The 18,087-nt window shown below is 36.5% G+C and overlaps 3 protein-coding genes across 3 annotated transcripts; all 3 read left to right on the top strand.

Moving 5' to 3' along the window:
• The first annotated feature begins 2,814 nt into the window (after window positions 1–2,814).
• Window positions 2,815–3,759, top strand: LOC129543467 (olfactory receptor 2B2-like). The gene has a single exon (XM_055406575.2). The coding sequence runs from the start codon at window positions 2,815–2,817 to the stop codon at window positions 3,757–3,759; it is 945 nt and encodes a 314-aa protein (XP_055262550.2).
• Window positions 3,760–11,507: 7,748 nt separating this feature from the next.
• Window positions 11,508–12,473, top strand: LOC129543660 (olfactory receptor 14J1). Its single transcript, XM_055406893.2, has one exon. The coding sequence runs from the start codon at window positions 11,508–11,510 to the stop codon at window positions 12,471–12,473; it is 966 nt and encodes a 321-aa protein (XP_055262868.2).
• A 4,345-nt stretch (window positions 12,474–16,818) lies between these two features.
• Window positions 16,819–17,781, top strand: LOC129543657 (olfactory receptor 14J1-like). Its single transcript, XM_055406888.2, has one exon. The coding sequence runs from the start codon at window positions 16,819–16,821 to the stop codon at window positions 17,779–17,781; it is 963 nt and encodes a 320-aa protein (XP_055262863.2).
• Window positions 17,782–18,087: the final 306 nt, after the last annotated feature.

The following is an 18,087-nucleotide window of genomic DNA, read 5'->3' as shown; positions in this document are numbered from 1 at the left end:
TTGCCATTTCCTTCTTCAGGAGATCTTCCCAAACCAGCAAAAAAGGAGAGTGGGGAATAATTTAGAACACTTTAGTACTTGAAATGGCCCTTACAGGATGGAAAACAACAAAGGTGTCTCATATCAGCATAAACACCAGTGAGAGAATAAAAAGTTTGGATAAAATGGAATGGTTTGAGCCATGATTATAGGAGGCATTGAATCTAGGTCTGCATTTTAATAAAATGTGTTACAATGTGGAGATTCACTGCTGAATTTTGAGCTGAGATGTGTGTGCATGATCAGATTTGAACTAAGGAAAGACTGTTCTGCAAACATGTTAAGAAGCTTTGAAGATGAGAGAGCCATTGTAAGTGTGGAGACCACGTTGAAAAGTAGAGGATATGGAACATTGAATTATTTTCTCTGTGTCTGTTTTAATTTTTCTGTGTAGATATAAATTTAATGGACAGATGCAAGAGACAATGTTAAAGAATAGTTGGTCTAGTCTGACAACTTAGATGACACATTGGCAATTGTAATTCAAAGATGACAATTAGGATCCCAAAAGAATTGTGATTTTATAACCAGAGCAAAGAAATTAGAAGTGTGAGATGGATGGGTAAGAAGCTCTGTTTTAGAGTTAACGGTTCTGAGCCTTGGGCTGTGAAGCAAGCAGCAAGCACTTCTCCCTATGATTTCTCACTGTCATTCACCCCCTGCCCCCCGACACACACACTGTCTAATTCCACAGCTCAATGACACCAATGTGAAAAAAAACCTGACCAACTATATCCAATAATTCTACCATGTTAAGAGCACAAGAAGATTATAATGTAAGGCCAATTAAGAGAATCAGAAAAATAAGTAATCAGAGGTTCCCGGGCTATTTTCCTAGCAGTCACATCATTTTTATTGTCTGTCAGTATTTATTAATTATCTGTTACAAATACCATTCGATACTGGTTATAGATGCACAAAAATAAGAAAAGTCCAATATTTTAGGGAATTCATAATTTGGGAAAGAAATCATAGTTATTGAATTATTCAGTTCAGTTCAGTCGCTCAGTCGTGTCCGACTCTCTGCGACCCCATGAATCACAGCACACCAGGCCTCCCTGTCCATCACCAACTCCCGGACTTCACTCAAACTCATGTCCACAGAGTCGGTGATGCCATCCAGCCAACTCATTCTCTGTTGTCCCCTTCTCCTCCCGCCCCCAATCCTTCCCAGCACCAGACTCTTTTCCAGTGAGTCAACTCATTGCATGAGGTGGCCAAAGTTTTGGAGTTTCAGCTTTAGTATCAGTCCTTCCAATGAACACCCAGGATTGATCTCCTTTAGAATGGACTGGTTGGATCTCCTTGCAGTCCAAGGGACTCTCAAGAGTCTTCTCCAGCACCACAGTTCAAAAGCATCAATTCTTCGGCGATCAGCTTTCTTCACAGTCCAACTCTCACATCCATACATGACCACGGGAAAAACCATAGCCTTGACTAGACGGACCTTGGTTGGCAAAGTAATGTCTCTGTTTTTTAATATGCTATCTAGGTTGGTCATAACTTTCCTTCCAAGGATGAAAATAATTGAGTTTACATTAAATCACTTAGTCCTATGAGATGCATATGCTCATTTTAAAGAAGAGAAGATTGAAGTATGAAAGGATTAAATGACATTTCTAAAGTCACTCAGCTGGTAAAAGGAATCATTGGGATTTGAAGGACGAAGGAAAATGTCTTTCATAAAGTAACTTAAAATGCAAGACAAATTTTCCATAACCAGTGAATCAAACCTAAAGAGGTTTTAGAGAATAAAAATTAATCACTAGAGTTTCCTTCAGAAATTTATAATAAAGGAATCGTGTGATTTCGATGGGGGAAGAGTGAGATAGAGGCACCTCAGATGGTCGAAATATTATACTTAATGAGTAACAAAACAAAATAAGGAAGGGAAGGGGGAAATGTTTAATGTGCTCATAATTATCTTGAGGAGTTAGAAAGCTGTATATAAAAATGAGAGAAATTTACTTAAAGGAGCCAAGTATTTGAAACTCTTTCTGGTATTTTCACTCAGAGGTTAGAAATTCATCAAATTTATTTAGATATCTGTTGAGTAGCATTTCAGAGCAGGCAAGTTTCCAATGCTTGATTGTTTTGTGTGTGTGTTATCTTGTTTGAATTTTTTGTTTCTTCCTCCTACTTTCAAATTTTCTTAATAGGATCAGCACTAACACTTGGAAGAGGTAAAAGGAGTCCTGATACTCCATCTTTTCACTGTGCAAAATCTATGACGTGCTCCAGTTCCCATGATGTTTCTGACTAGGATCAGTTTGAGGAAGATGAAGATATCAAAATGCCTTGGCTCCCCCTGGACTGCTGATCCACCTGCCTTCTTCATGCTGTCTTTTGCTCGACCTGTATTTGGGAAATCTGCCTTCTTGCAATCTGTTTTCATCTATACTCTTTTGTTACTGTTAAATATTCATGACAAGTAGGGTTGATGGTAGTTCTATTGAGACTTTTTAGAGGAGAAGATAGCAAAATCCAAAGGAATGATAACTAACCAGAAGACACTCATCACATAAGGAAAATTTCCCAGTTACTTTGCTGGTTCTTTTTATTCTTTTATTAATAATCTTTCACTATTACACTGATAATGTTGGCTTGATATTTCATCATAATTGGAATATAGATGCAGATTAAAGCAGAAATGAGAGTTTCATCTTAGCATCTCTGGTTTTTAGCTTCCAGTGGCTTCCTTTTATCATTGATACCCATCCTTAGAGAAGCGGGTGTTTAGAGGTCTCCGCTGGAATTTCTCCCTTCAGTACCAATATGTGGGTCAGTAATCAGAGCTCACTAGATGATTTTATCTTATTGGGATTTTCTGATCAATCCTGGCTGGAAACACCACTCTTTGTAATCTTTCTGGTGGCTTACATCTTTGCCCTGTTTGGAAATATCTCTATTATCCTAGTTTCCCGCCTGGATCCTCAGCTGGACAGTCCCATGTACTTTTTTGTCTCTAATCTATCCTTTCTGGATCTCTGCTTTACTACCAGTACTGTCCCACAGATGCTAGTCAACCTTCGGGGACCAGAAAAGACCATTAGCTATGGTGGTTGTGTTGCCCAGCTCTATATTTTCTTGGCCTTGGGTTCTACAGAATGCATACTTCTAGCCATCATGGCCTTTGACCGTTATGCTGCTATTTGCAAGCCCCTTCGCTACCCAATCATCATGAACCAGAGACGTTGTATCCACATGGCCAGTGGGACCTGGATTAGTGGCTTTGCTAATTCCCTTGTGCAGTCCACTCTCACTGTGTTGACCCCAAGATGTGGACAGAGGGTGATGGACCATTTCTTCTGTGAAGTTCCTGCTCTTCTGAAACTAGCTTGTACAGATACCCATGTGAATGAGGCTGAGCTCAATGTGCTAGGGGCTTTGCTACTTCTGGTGCCCCTCTCCCTCATCCTGGGCATTTATGTGTTCATTGCCCGGGCAGTAATGAGAATCCGCTCTGCTGAAAGTCGCTGGAAGGCCTTTAATACCTGTGCTTCACATTTGCTGGTGGTCTCTCTCTTCTACTTTACAGCCATCAGTATGTATGTCCAGCCTCCCTCTAGTTATTCTCGGGACAGAGGGAAGATCATGGCTCTCTTCTATGGAATCGTCACACCCACACTCAATCCATTTATCTATACTCTGAGGAACAAGGATGTGAAAGCTGCCCTTAGAAGGGTACTAACTAAGGAATTTTGGGTCAGGACAAGATGATCTTTGAAGAGAAGACCTAAGAAGTAAGGATGACTGTTTCTGCCTTTCAAAGAAGATTTCAGACATGGAAGTGACGAGAGGACAGTGTCATAAAGTTCACCGGTGAAACAGGACAAAGAAAGAAACCATTAACTCTTAATGATCTCTACACAGCCCTTATCTACTTTTGAGATTCTTTTTGCAATATTGGATCTTACCAAGTCATATCATTTTTTTCCCTAACACTTATGACTAGTTAACTTAGTTTCAGGGGAAAAAGTTGGTGTAATAGCTAGAGAAAAGATATTTAGAAAGCTTTAAAAGGTATATTTGGCATAAACTGTTCCTAAGTGAATCCCAAGTAAACTGGAAATAATCTCATGTTTTTAAAAATGCCACTACTATCTTGAGTTAACTTTAACCAACATGTATTGACAGCATTTAATCATCTTCTAACAGTCAATGTCCAATTATGTCATCCACCAAAGGCCCCAGAGACAAGTGAAATCAAGAAATATTTAGGTCAAAAGCATATAAAATAAACATATGCAAAGGGAAATACATAAAAAATTTTAGACTCAGTGATTTTAAATATGTTACTTTTGCCATGAACCTTAGCCAGTCTTACACTGGTATGATAAACAACAATGACGTCAGGGCAAATACAAGTAGAACTTACTGTGGAGGAAGAGAGAAAAAGCAGAAGGATGCTTTGAACGGTGAACAACGATTGAAAAACCTAAGGCCGAAAATATTCTAACTCAAGAAAACTTGCTAGTAATTTACGAGTTTAAAGAGACAACTTCCTTTACCATTTGACTGCATAAGTTGGGCCTAGTTCAATGTAGGAGTTATAAGACAATCACGTTGAGTTTAAATCCTTGGTTGACTTCTCAGCTTTACTTGAAAAAAGGTCTTATAGCCAACTGCCTTGCAAATACATATTAGTTAAACATGCCTAAAGAAAAGAGAGTTCAGTAAAAACTCAACATCATTGCTTGGGATGCAAATCAAATCATTTTCTTCATTAATGAGTATATTTAGCCCCATATAGAGTGATAAACATACGTGTGCCTTTTGGGGAAAACCATTCATTATCTTTGACTATAGTTTCTTTGCCACCAAATAGGGACATCAACATTTGCCTTAATTCAAAGGTGCTTGAAATTGCCTTTCTTAGCAAACTTTGAATTTAATATTTAATACTATAGCTCTGTGGCCCATAAAACAAATCTAAATAATAAAATTTTAATTCTAAATTCATAGAACTGTACATAATTCTTTTCCCATATGGGTCATTACAGAGTATTATTCTGAGGATCAATAGAATTTCTGCCAATCTCTTTTATAGTACACATTCCCCAAACTTTCTTTATAAAGTTATCCTTTCCAAAATACATTTAACCATTTTTACTTATTTTAGTCCTCTAGTTATTTCAAAGGAATAAATCACAGTCCCTTAATAAGGTAATCTCTAAGGTCTTGATAAACATGAATTTCTCAAAATCCATCAGTGTGTTTCATCAGATTCCTTAATTTTGGAGAATAAATACACTGGATGGTATGAATTCTGGAATCTGAATTAAATTAGTATATGACTAGGAACATTAACAATCTATGTGCATTCAACACGGCCAAAAATCATGTAAAATTTTGAAATGCAAACACTGAAGACAGGATGTAATTAAAATATGCAGAACTCTCCCTCCCAAAGATAAAATATTCTAGTAAATTGAGATCACCTCATATAATGGAATATTTCATATGAATTTCTCTTTTCTCCCCACATACCAGTAAGAATCTTGGCATTTTCCTACTCAGCATATTCAACTGCATTTAGAATTTGTTTTTCTGACAACACTGGTTAACCCCAATCACATGAGGTGTCCTTCTTTCAGGTGGGTTCTATTTGAACATTTTATCAGTGTGTCGTCTTTCAATATAAGTCCTTCCCAAGCCCATAAAACATTCATATTTGTAATTTCTCAGATTTCTGCATATTTCTCTTTCATGCTTTGGACATGATATATACATATATATTTTTTTGTCATTGAAGCAGTCAGGTTCTAATGGGAACCTGAGCTCATTCAGATATCAAATCTAATAATTGTTCTACACCTGTATGCACAGTCCCATTGAGCAAATTCATATTAAAGCTTTAGTGGAACACTTCCCATGCTGTGATCCAAAGGGACTTGCTTCTGTTTTCACAAGAAAGCGCTGAATATTTTTTGGCAATATTTTTTTTTTTTTTTTTATTTCTATGACACCATTATAGTTCTGGTTTCTCATTTCTTAATTAGTAAATTCAGCATGCAGGTTCTATCCCAGGCTAATTTATACACTTCCGGAAGAAACGGCCTCTTAAATCCACAGTGTTGAGGTGGGGAGCTCCCGACCACGTCAGATTCCTTTCACATATGCTAATATACATGTTTCAATCCATTCTCTCTAATTTGGGAGAATGGACATGATAAATGTTCAGTAAATGCACCCAACATGATTGAATCTAGAACTGTTCCTTTTTCTCTTTTTTTCCACTGCAACCTTCCCCTCTCCTCCTAAAAAGAACAGTACAAAGATCTACTTCCTGTCACTTAAGTACAGTGAACCCTTCTACTTCCTGTGGTCCAACTGGGAGACAGATGAAGCTAAAATATAAGGAAATGGATTTTAAAGAAATGAAGGTTCCTAGCTATATTGGAGAAAGAAAATCTGTTTCCTCAATTCTAACATAATCTGGAAAAGCATATTAAACTTTAAAAAAAATTTGATAATAGTGTTTGTCACAATTCATGATCCATTTTTACACAGGACTTCATGTCACTATATTAATAATATAATATGTATGCTAATATTTATATTAAAATGTTTATAGTATTAATTTATTCATTCTTGATAAAGCAGTGTATTTCTCCGAGCTTGTATGTTGTACTTCTCAGAGGGTATTTGAGGTTATTAAATAAAAATGTTACATCTTCTTGAGTTTATTAGTTTTGCTTGACAGTCTAGATAAAATTTAAATAAATGAACATTGAAACTACTATTTTGTATTGGAACATGGATCTATTATGCTGTGGAAGTTGCATACATTTTTAAGCAAAAACATGGGACCACAAAAAAAATTAGCACTGCTGTTGGAGGTTGCTTCCGATATGCTCCCCCAAATCCTAAGGGTATGTTTTGATTTACCTTCAATATTGCAGACATATCAGAACAAAAACTTGAGGTTTAAAAAAATTCTGAATTTTTAATATTTTTACATAAATGATACCTGATACTTTAGAATTTTATACATTAAAATACACAGTTAAATGAATTACAGTACAGGTACTGTCAAGCAGGCAAATAATTATAGTGCAATGTTGAAAACACAATTAATGAAAAACTTTAAACATTCTTACAAGTATTACTAAAACATCAGTAAATTTATTAAATTTTATATTAGCAAATTTTATAAATATCAGTAAGTCATTAAACTGAAAAATATTAAGAAAGAGCAGTAGGGAAGCATATTCAACAAGGTAATATTATCTATTTCAAAACAAAGTCTAGTGTCTATTTATTAGAGGAGCACTAGAAAATTCCCAACGATGTCAAAAACAAATCAAAGCTTAGATAATGTGCACTACATAGATTCCTCTTTCCTACCATGTGTGAAATCCCATTTTAACATCTACCTTCTAATTCCTTTGGGATGGCATAATTCAGGAAAATAAAATGTGAGTCTAAGTGATGAATGTCTTTTCTGGATTGACAGAGTTTTTTAAAAAAACACTTTTTCCTACTTCTTGCACTCTTCCTCTATGCCATGTTTTGAGATGACTGCATCCCAAGATAGATAAAATCTGGATCCCCCAGTTATTGGAAGGAAGGAAGCACCAACTTCCCAAGTCAGATTTTATGTGCATAAGAAATACAGTATTTTGTTTTAAATCACTGGGATTTGGAATTGATTTATTATTGCAGCAAAACCTATGTTACCTTGACTAATGTAAGTACCATACACATAAAATCCCAACTGTAAGAAATTGTTTTATTTAAATATAATTGTAAAAAAAATGCTTAAAACTGATACCTGCAGTAAATATTGCAGTTAGGTAAAATATCAGTATTCCCATTATGAATCATGTAAAATTACTAGAAATATAAGCCACTTTTGTTCATGCTGCCCCTTACAACAATAGTCCTGTTTATAAACATAAGCCAGCACATGATTTTCTGAGTTAGAATTATAAAATTTAAAAACCCTAAATTTCTTTCTAAATCTACAGCTTGATTGGTGGAGAGGATTATATAGAGAACAGAAACCAGCGAGCAGGTTACATTAGTTGAACTTGTACAAAAAGATGGCACTACTAATATAAAGGTATCCAACTGAAACTTTATCACTCTTTTTACCACAAATACTTTGAGTTTTCATAAAGTAAATTCTGGGGAAATTTTTCAGTTAATAGCTACATTTGACCATAGCCTTAGGACCACTCGCTTATGGCAATAATTCTACAGGAATCAATCTTACTGGTTACTTTAATTTTCTAGATTAAGGAGTAGCAGGAGAAAAAAGAAACCTGTTAAACGAGTTCTAGTATTTTAATTCTCAGTATTCAGAAGGAAAAATAGAGTGGGAATAGTTAGGTCTTTCTCTTCAATCACACAGCACTAGGTTCTAAGTCAGCAAATCCTTGAAAGTAAAAGGTGAAAGAGACTTCAGGTCTTAAATTCCTCACTCATCTATCTGTGACATGTTCTCAGACCATAATTAAACTAGAAATCAGCAACGGAAAGATAATAGGAGAATATCCAAGCCTTTGAAATTTAAGTAATATTCCTCTAAGTAATCCATGGATCAAAGAGAAAATCAAAGGAAATTAGATAGTATTTTTAGTAAGTGAAAATAAAAATGCCACATATCAAAATTTGTAGGATGCAGTGCTTAAAGGGTAATGCTTATTATTAAGTGTTCATTTTAAAAAAAGAATAAAGATCTCAAATCAATAATCTAAACTTTTACCTTAAATAAAAAACCAAAAAAGAGAAATAAAATGAACCCACATAAAGTAGAAACAAAGAAATACTAAAGAAAAGTATAGAATTCTGATTTATCCCTTCCTGCAACATTTCCCCTTTGGTAACCACAAATTTGCTTTCAGTATCTGTAAGTATGTTTCTGTTTTGTAGATAAGTCTGTTTATTATCTTTTTAAAATGAAATTCTACATATAAGTGATATCATATGATATTTTTCTTTCTCTGAGTTACTCCACTTAGTATAAAAATCTCTAGGTCCATCATGTTTCTGCAAATAGCATTATTTTGCTTTTTTTTTTTTTACATTTCGAAGTAGATGTAAGATTAAACATTTTAAAAATTTTATCTTATTGTTTAAAAGGTAGATTTCATGTTTAATGTTCATACCACAATTTTTTTTAAATGCCTTTCCCATTGTCATAGGTATTTGAAAACAGAATATGTTCATTTTTGGATGTCTTACCCATCTGTGGTAGCTTATTGTTAAAACGGTGAGTGGATTATCAGGTTCAGAGTTACTTTAGTAAAGATATAGTGTTTGGATGAAGCCTAGACTCAGTGACAAATAAGTCTTTTAACTCTAATTGCCTTTGATTCTGTAATTTTGTATGAGTTTATGTAACAATTACTAAACATTCTCTTTTTAAATGAGGTCCATACAAACACACATGACTTCATGGGTAACCAATAAAGTTAAAATTGATCATTCTTACTAGAGAAACTTAAGTCTGAACTTATACTACAGAAAATAAATTATATATGTTGTATATTTTTCACTCCCTGGAATGCAGAATCTAAGATTCAGTTCAACCCAGATGATAATTAACTGCTGCTAAGTCACTTCAGTCATGTCCGACTCTGTGTGACGCCATAGATGGAAGCCCACCAGGCTCCCCCGTCCCTGGGATTCTCCAGGCAAGAACACTGGAGTGGGTTGCCATTTCCTTCTCCAATGTGTGAAAGTGAAGTCGCTCAGTCGTGTCCGACCCTTAGCAACCCCACAGACTGCAGCCTACCAGGCTCCTCCATCCATGGGATTTTCTAGGCAAGAGTACTGGAGTGGCTTGCCATTGTCTTCTCCTAGGATAATTAACTACTTTTCACTGAAGCAATCCTTGAGGGACAGGCCCATGAAGTCCCATGCTTGAACTCATAGTGTTTACGTGAAACATCAACCACACTGAATAAGTTTGTTCCCTAGTGCCTAGACAGCACTGACTTCGTGGGCTGTCCGTAGGCTCATGGGTATCAAGGGCTCAGTGGGAAGTTAAAATGTCTCTGGGTCTATGCTTACTGTTTAATCTTATATGAAAACATCTCAGTCCTTTCCCTACATGAAAATTACAAAGATCAAGACACCAGCTCAATTCTAGAATAAAGATGTTCAATTTTAGTATTAAAAGAAATTGGTTCCTACTGACTAAGATCAGCTCTGGTGAGTGAAACTTCTCTATATTTTATGAAACATTTTATAGCTGTGCGCCAAAATTTCTATATTTCCTTTCACATTTCATTTGTGTTTTAAACCACATTTTTCATGCTTTTGTACCCATTAGTCCTCCCAAATGCTTCTAGCTAATCCACAAATGACCCTCACAATGGTAAATTCAATACTTTTATCGTTATTTTAAATTTCCTTTCTTAAATTAATGAATCTATTGTACATGGGGGCTTCTCTGGTGGCTCAGTGGTCAAAATCTGCCTGCAATGCAGGAGGTGCAGGAAATGCGGGTTTGATCCCTGGGTTGGGAAGATCCCCTGGAGAAGGACTTGGCAACCCACTCCAGTATTCTTGCCTGGAGAATCCCTTAGACAGAGGAACCTGGTGAACTACAGTCCACAGGGTCACAAAGAGTCAGACACAACTGAAGCAACTTAGCACACATTGTACATTATTTTTTTTCTTTTAAAACATCTCCCATTGGCTCTATGATGTCACTTCTTACAGGTTTTCTCCTTCTGTCTCAGTCTGACTCAGTCCTCTTCTCTGCTGCTGCTGCTAAGTCACTTCAGTCGTGTCCGACTCTGTGTGACCCCATAGACGGAAGCCCACCAGACTCCCCCGTCCCTGGGATTCTCCAGGCAATAACACTGGAGTGGGTTGCCATTTCCTTCTCCAATGTGTGAAAGTGAAAAGTGAAAGTGAAGTCGCTCAGTCGTGTCCGACCCTTAGCGACCCCATGGACTGCAGCCTACCAGGCTCCTCCGTCCACGGGATTTTCAAAGCAATAGTTCTGGAGTGGCTCGCCATTGCCTTCTCCGCTTGTAAGAGCACTCTTACTGAATTGGGGATGTTTCAAGTACTGCCATAGTCTTCTGAGTTCCAAATCTTCACATCCAACTTTATGGTTGGCACACCTCCGACTGGGCTTCTCCCATCAGAACTCATTTCTTCTCCCAGTCATTTCCCTGTCACTGTTCCCTGTTTCAAAAAATAGGAAAATTTATCTTTCATCTGACATTCATCAACCATCAAGACTTTACTGCTTATTATCTCTCCAGAAAATTCTCATAACTGTTTTCAACCTATGTGAAGCTGTTGATCACATTTAGAAGTTCAGTTTTTGAAAAAGGGCTAAAGATTTTTCTGAATTAACTATCACCACATTCCCATGAAGATAAATTTGTTTTGATTTTAGTAGCTCTTTGCTGAGTACACTTAGTTACTTGACTAATAGCTATATCAATATCATACATTCTTTCCTAAACAGAGTCAGTCTTGCTATCTTCAGACTGACCATGGCCAACCTGACCTCAGTGAGTGGATTCCTCCTCATGGGGTTTTCTGCTGACCGTAAGCTTCAGATTTTACATGCACTGCTGTTTTTGGTGACATACCTGCTGGCCTTGACAGGCAACCTCCTCATTATCACCATAACTACCTTGGACCATCGCCTCCATTCCCCCATGTATTACTTCTTGAAGCACCTCTCTCTTCTGGACCTGTGTTTCATCTCTGTCACAGTCCCCCAGTCCATCGCAAATTCACTTATGAACAATGGTTACATTTCCCTTGGTCAGTGCATTCTTCAAGTCTTCTTCTTCATAACTCTGGCCTCATCAGAAGTGGCCATCCTCACAGTGATGTCTTATGACCGGTATGTAGCCATTTGTCAACCACTGCAATATGAGACCATTATGGACCCCTGTGCCTGTAGGCATGCAGTGATAGCTGTGTGGGTTGCTGGGGGCCTCTCTGGGCTCATGCACGCAGCTGTTAACTTCTCCATACCGCTCTGTGGGGAGAGAGTCATTCACCAATTCTTCTGTGATGTTCCTCAGATGCTGAAACTAGCCTGCTCTTATGAATTCATTAATGAGATTGCAGTGGCTGCATTCACAACCTCAACAGCGTTTATCTGTTTGACCTCTATTGTGCTTTCCTACATTCGCATCTTCTCTGCAGTGCTGAGAATTCCATCATCTGAGGGAAGAACCAAAGTCTTCTCCACCTGCCTACCCCACCTATTTGTAGTCACCTTCTTCCTCTCAGCTGCAGGCTTTGAGTTTCTAAGGCCCCCTTCTGAGTCCCAGTCGGCTATGGATCTCGTGTTCTCCATCTTGTATACTGTGATACCTCCAACGCTCAATCCAGTTATCTATAGTTTACGGAATGAAGCCCTGAAGGCAGCTCTGAGGAAGATACTGTCAAAAGAAGAATTCACTCAGAGAAAGATGCATTTAAAAGTCATTTTTAAACTCTAAAGTACCATACAAATAAAAGGTACTGTTATTATGTTTCAGATTGTAGGAGGAATAAATCTGATTTCTTTCCAGAACTCCCTTCTAACTTTTCTGTTCTTTACAGTCTTCTCAAAACATAATTCTTCAGAATTTAAGATGTTATGGTTCTAGGGATATTGGTCTTCTTTCCACAAGTTCAATTTTTATTTTTAGGCATCTTACAGGATTTTTTCTGAAATAAAAGGCAATTAGTTTGGGACTTGGTGAGCATAATTTAAAGCTGGCTTTTAGAAATATATGTGTATAGCTGAGTCCCTTCGTTGTTCACCTAAAACTATCACAACATTGTTTGTTAATGAGCTATACCCCAATAAAAAGTAAAAAGGCTTGAAAAAAATAAAGTTGGCTTTTAACAAATAGATTCCAGACTGCTGCCAAATAAGCTGATTGTGTTCATGAGATAATGTATCTATGGTGCATTATGTGATTTCCAAGAGACATCCAGGTTTTTTTTGTGCATTAAGTACCCATATTAATTTTCCCTTCCTTTTATGTATTATAATAGCATTCTCCATAACTATTTATTCAGTCTCTAATAAATGTCATGTACATTACATACATTTTTCTTTTAATTTTATCAAGCAACTGTTCTACCTATGCCCCATTCTGTCAATTAGGACAGTAAATTTAGAAGAGATTGATTTCTTGAGACTTCTCAAAGAATAGAAAATAAGTGATTCAAAGTGATATTTGTCTGATTCCAAGCTCACTTATTTACCTCTACTCATTGTAAATGATTTGTTTCTCCATGTGAATGTGTGCTAAGTCACTTCAGTCATGTCCAACTCTTTGCGACCCTATGTGAGTATACGTATTTTTGTATCATCTGTAAAAATAAGCATATTCTACTATTATACACTAATGAGATAGGCTTCAGCAGAATGCTGTGTAGCCTTTAGAACAGTAAGTCTATGTCCTTACAGCTTCAGAAGTCTTTGTAATATAAATTGAATAAATTTATAGTCATATGATTATTACTGAAAATATTAATAATGTATATAAAAGATGGTAACAGAATTCAGAAATTACAAAACAATATTGTGGACTTACATTCATTTTTAAGTATGCTTATAAAGTAGTTGCATATACTTAAATAATAAATTTTAATGGACTGGGCCTCTTTATGAGATTCTCAGGTACTGTTGCTAAATTTGTTTTAGGATCTTTTAGTAGATAGTTTTATGTTTATTAGAGACCACAATAGTTGCCCAAAATAACTGTTCAAATATGAAATGTAATGCATAGGCCTTGATCTCTATAAACACTGATTTCTAGTTTCCCAGGACAACTGACATTAAAAATTTCTTTTAATGTTTAAAATATTGTTTGCCTTTCTGGAATGCATGATTTAGCTATTACAGTGGTCTCCAAATGTGACGTTCAGTCCAACAGCAGCAGCGTCAGGCAGTTTGTTAGGCATTCAAATGTATGGAGGTAACATTAAACCTTCTGAATCAGCATTACTAAGTGTGAGGTTTAGATACCTATGTTTTATCAAGTTCTCTAGGTGATCCATACCTCTACTAAAGTTTGCAACCATTGGAAAAGGGACAAAATCCCCACAGTTTATCAAGTCACTTCCCTTCTGTGTGAAAAGTTCTAAGTTCCAGGTGACAGAGAGGTAGAGAAAATGAAATAGTCTCATCATTCAGTTCAGGTTTCCATTACAAAAGATGGAGGGAAAAAAAAAAATTCCAACAGCAACAGAAACCTTGGATTCTCAAGGGAAACAACATGTTTTAAAAGATGTCATTATAAATGAAAAAGGTCAGAATTTTGTGATCAGCTTTCATAACTACCCACACACCAATAGTGGCTGTGGTAAGTTTTACAATTTTGAAAGAGAAAAATATTTTATGAAAATTGACAGAACCTCATATTCTTCACATTGAATTTGAAAAAGCAAGATTTTATTCTAACAAGGAAAGTTAACATTTACTAAAAGTCATATATTTAATTCACATGAGTATATTACAAAATGAGCAATTTAAGAAAAGTCAGTATATTAAGAAAGGTTAATATTTTATATGTTTACATAAACATTCAGTAAAGTAATTGCACTATAACATGTATAGTACTTATACTGTACTATAACAGTGTAGTAATTGTGCTATAGTGATATCATAGTCTCTGATATCACCATGAGTCTTGAATAGATAAATGTTCAGTGTAATTTTGCCTTTTTTCCCCAATGTTTTTGCATGTCTTTCATACATACTCAGAGATTTTGATGTAAGCAGTGGTATGAATTGCAAAGAAAAAGGTTTGGTACTTAGATTCAATTCTGTCACTTAAGTTATTCTGAACCTTAGTTTTTTCTTTTAAAAAAAAGAGATTAAAATGCTTAGGCTACAGAAGATAAAAAAATAAAACTTGAGACATATTTTATGGCAGACTCTAGCATGGTGTCTGTCTCATGAAAATGGATGCTCAAAATTTTTCAGTTTATTTCCCAGACTGTTGATAAGCACTGGTGGAAATTTGGCAGGCTAAAATACTTAATGTACCAATAATAAAATTAAGTATGGATAATAAAGTCATTTATTATTTTATCAGTTCAAGGAAAAGGGGGACAAAAAAACAGGCAGCAACTGCCTCTCCAAGGCAGAAAGGGAGAAACTGTTGAAAGCATAGCCTTTACTCTTTAATTCTTTCTGTTTTCTATTAGCTGTGGGAAGCTTTAATAAAAATGGATTAAGTGGGTGATAGTCTAGATTAACTTTGAAATTCACATGCATAGAGAAAGACTTTTAATTTGGCAGCCAAAACAAAAGTTTAAAATTTAAATTTAATACAATACAAATTTGTAAATCTAATACTACTGACCCCTGCCAGACAATAGAATGTAGAAGGGGGGCATAAATGTTGAGTCATTCTTCACAGAGGAGGTGTGATTTCTAAGAACATGAATTAATGAGACACACACACAAAAATTTCTGGTGCGATTTCACATTTGTTGTTCAGTCTCTAGCCATATCTAAGAGGATCTTACTTAGATCAGCACCCCCCTCCTAACCTCTCAGCAGTCTGAGAGGCTTTTGTGAGTTCAATAGCCTCTCTCATTTACTTTCCTTTTCTATTCTCTGATGTCAAACTTTCCTGTTCACAGTTCATATTTATTCTGTCTCCCTCATGTCTCCTCTGACACCCCTTCTACTCTTGCCCTCAATCTTTCACATGGTTCAGAATAAAATTCAAAGAGATTGCTTCATTCAGCATTTTTTTCCCCAGCTGCTGCCTAGAACTCACAGGCAGAGAAAAAAATTAAGGAATATGAGAGGATCGTGACTAAGTGACTGGTCAGCTCTCATATACTGAGGTATATTTTAATGAGGGGAGAACTTTTGTTTATCTCGATCCTGCAAAGCCCAAAACACTATACAATGGCCTAACACTTGATTTATTTATTTTCTGAATTGTAGACTACTTCATACTTCTTCAGAGTCTCTTTCTGAAGTTGTATATTGGGTTTTTGAAAGTTTTCCTTCCACACTGAAAGCCACCTCCGAGCAACCACTCTTTCTTCCTCTTCTTTGCAAATGCCTTTGCATGTAGTAAACAGTCAATACATACTTAATGACTTTAGCTGAAGACAATGTGAAGAGGAATGAAATGAAATTAAAAGAGAAAGCTGGAAGGTACCAGAAGAAGCCCTAGACAGATAAAACACTAAATATGATAGTGAAATGTAAATATTCCCTTTAAAAAGTTTTCTTGTTCTTGATTTCAAGATGTGTTTATTAAATAAATGCTAACTGGAAAGGCAATAACTGCATAATTTGGTCCTTGGCCTCACAATTTAGGGCTTTTCTCTGTAATAGAATGGCTTGCCAGGGAAGAACCTTAGGGATCATCCCATTCAACCACAAATCCTCTAAAGGGCCCTTCAGTATACTAAAATAGAGCAATATAATCTGTCTAGTTTTGAGAAACCTCTAATCAAGAACTGATCACTGAATTTCTGTTCTTGACTTGAAGTGAAGCAACAAGTTTTACCTTGTAGAAATGGAAGAGTGTTTTTAGTGGTGGAAATGCAACCATTTTTCTGTGACAGGACCAGTGACTCTGATCACATTTACACTCAGGTTTACTGGTGTTTTCTGTAAGCTCCCTGAACACAAGATATGCATATCTTCATCTTTGAGTCCCCAACATCTAGGGCACAGCTGATGAATGACAAGTACTCAGAAATTAATTGTTGAAAGAAGCATTGATGAATAAATGAATAATTTATTTTAACTTCTCTCTACTGCATTTCCTCCATCCTCTTTATCTTCCAGCTGCCAACACAATTTGTACCTTCAAAATGGTTATGGCAAATGTAACCACAATGAGTGGATTCCTCTTCATGGGGTTTTCCAACAACTGTGAGCTGCAGATCTTACAGGCATTGTTTTTCTTGTTAATATACTTATTAACCTTAGCAGAAAACCTCCTGATTATCGCCATCACAACTCTGGACCAACATCTCCAAACCCCAATGTACTACTTCTTGAAACACCTTTCGCTCCTGGACCTCTCCTTCATTTCTGTCACGGTCCCCCAGTCCATTGAAAATTCACTGACAGGCAATGGCTATATTGCCCACGGTCAGTGCATACTTCAGGTTTTCTTTTTCACATCTTTGGCCTGGGTTGAGGTGGCCATTCTCACAGTGATGTCTTATGATCGCTATGCTGCCATTTGCCTCCCACTGCACTACGAAGTCATTATGGATCCCAGAGCCTGTAAGCGGGCTATGATAGCTGTATGGCTGAGTGGTGGCATCTCTGGAATCTTGTATACAGCTGCCACATTCTCCATCACATTCTGTAGGGCCAAAATAATCCACCAGTTCTTCTGTGATATCCCCCAGTTGGTGAAGCTCTCTTGCTCCAGTGATAACGTAGGCGTGATTGGAGTGGCTGCTTTCATGACCGTGCTGGCGTTCATCTGCTTCATCTCCATCGTTCTCTCCTATGTGCAAATCTTCCCCACAGTTCTAAGAATACCCTCTGCCGAGGGCCGCTCCAAGGCCTTCTCTACCTGCCTGCCCCACCTCTTTGTTGTGTCACTTTTTCTTTCCACAGGCATTTTCGAGTTCCTCAGACCAACTTCAGACTCTCCAACTGCTTCCGACATTATCATATCCATCTTTTATACAGTAGTGCCCCCAACACTGAACCCTACGATCTACAGCTTGAGGAATGAAGCCATGAAGGGAGCTTTAAGAAAGTTACTGTTGGGTGGTGACTTCACCAGGAAAAAAACATTTTTGTCCTCTTGTTGATGGCTGTCCACTATTACACACAAGGAGCATATTTAATGACTGGAATCCATTATATATAAATGGTAAACACTGCCAAAGAGTCAGACAGGACTGAGCAACTGAGCATGCCTAAAATATGTATATAGTAATGTTGGGGAAAAACAACACTTTTTTCCTGTTGATAAACCAAATACTATAACCATAATCATAATGGAAATGCTTCATTTGACATTTTCAATTTTTTAGACACTGAAATAAGACTTTTTGTTATTCTTTCAAATTAAGAGAAAATAAACGATTATATATAATATTTTAATGTAGGTCCAC

This window comes from Moschus berezovskii, chromosome 23 (assembly GCF_049115385.1).
Source record: "Moschus berezovskii isolate FMDL1 chromosome 23, NW_MosBer_1.0, whole genome shotgun sequence".
Taxonomy (NCBI): domain Eukaryota; kingdom Metazoa; phylum Chordata; class Mammalia; order Artiodactyla; family Moschidae; genus Moschus; species Moschus berezovskii.
Note: the sequence above shows the minus strand (reverse complement) of the source record. Positions and strands in the feature narration are given on the sequence as shown.

Excerpts from the sequence above, each read along its gene's own strand:
- LOC129543660 (XM_055406893.2), top strand. The coding sequence starts at position 11,508 with ATGGCCAACCTGACCTCAGTGAGTGGATTCCTCCTCATGGGGTTTTCT.
- LOC129543657 (XM_055406888.2), top strand. The coding sequence starts at position 16,819 with ATGGTTATGGCAAATGTAACCACAATGAGTGGATTCCTCTTCATGGGG.
- LOC129543467 (XM_055406575.2), top strand. The coding sequence starts at position 2,815 with ATGTGGGTCAGTAATCAGAGCTCACTAGATGATTTTATCTTATTGGGA.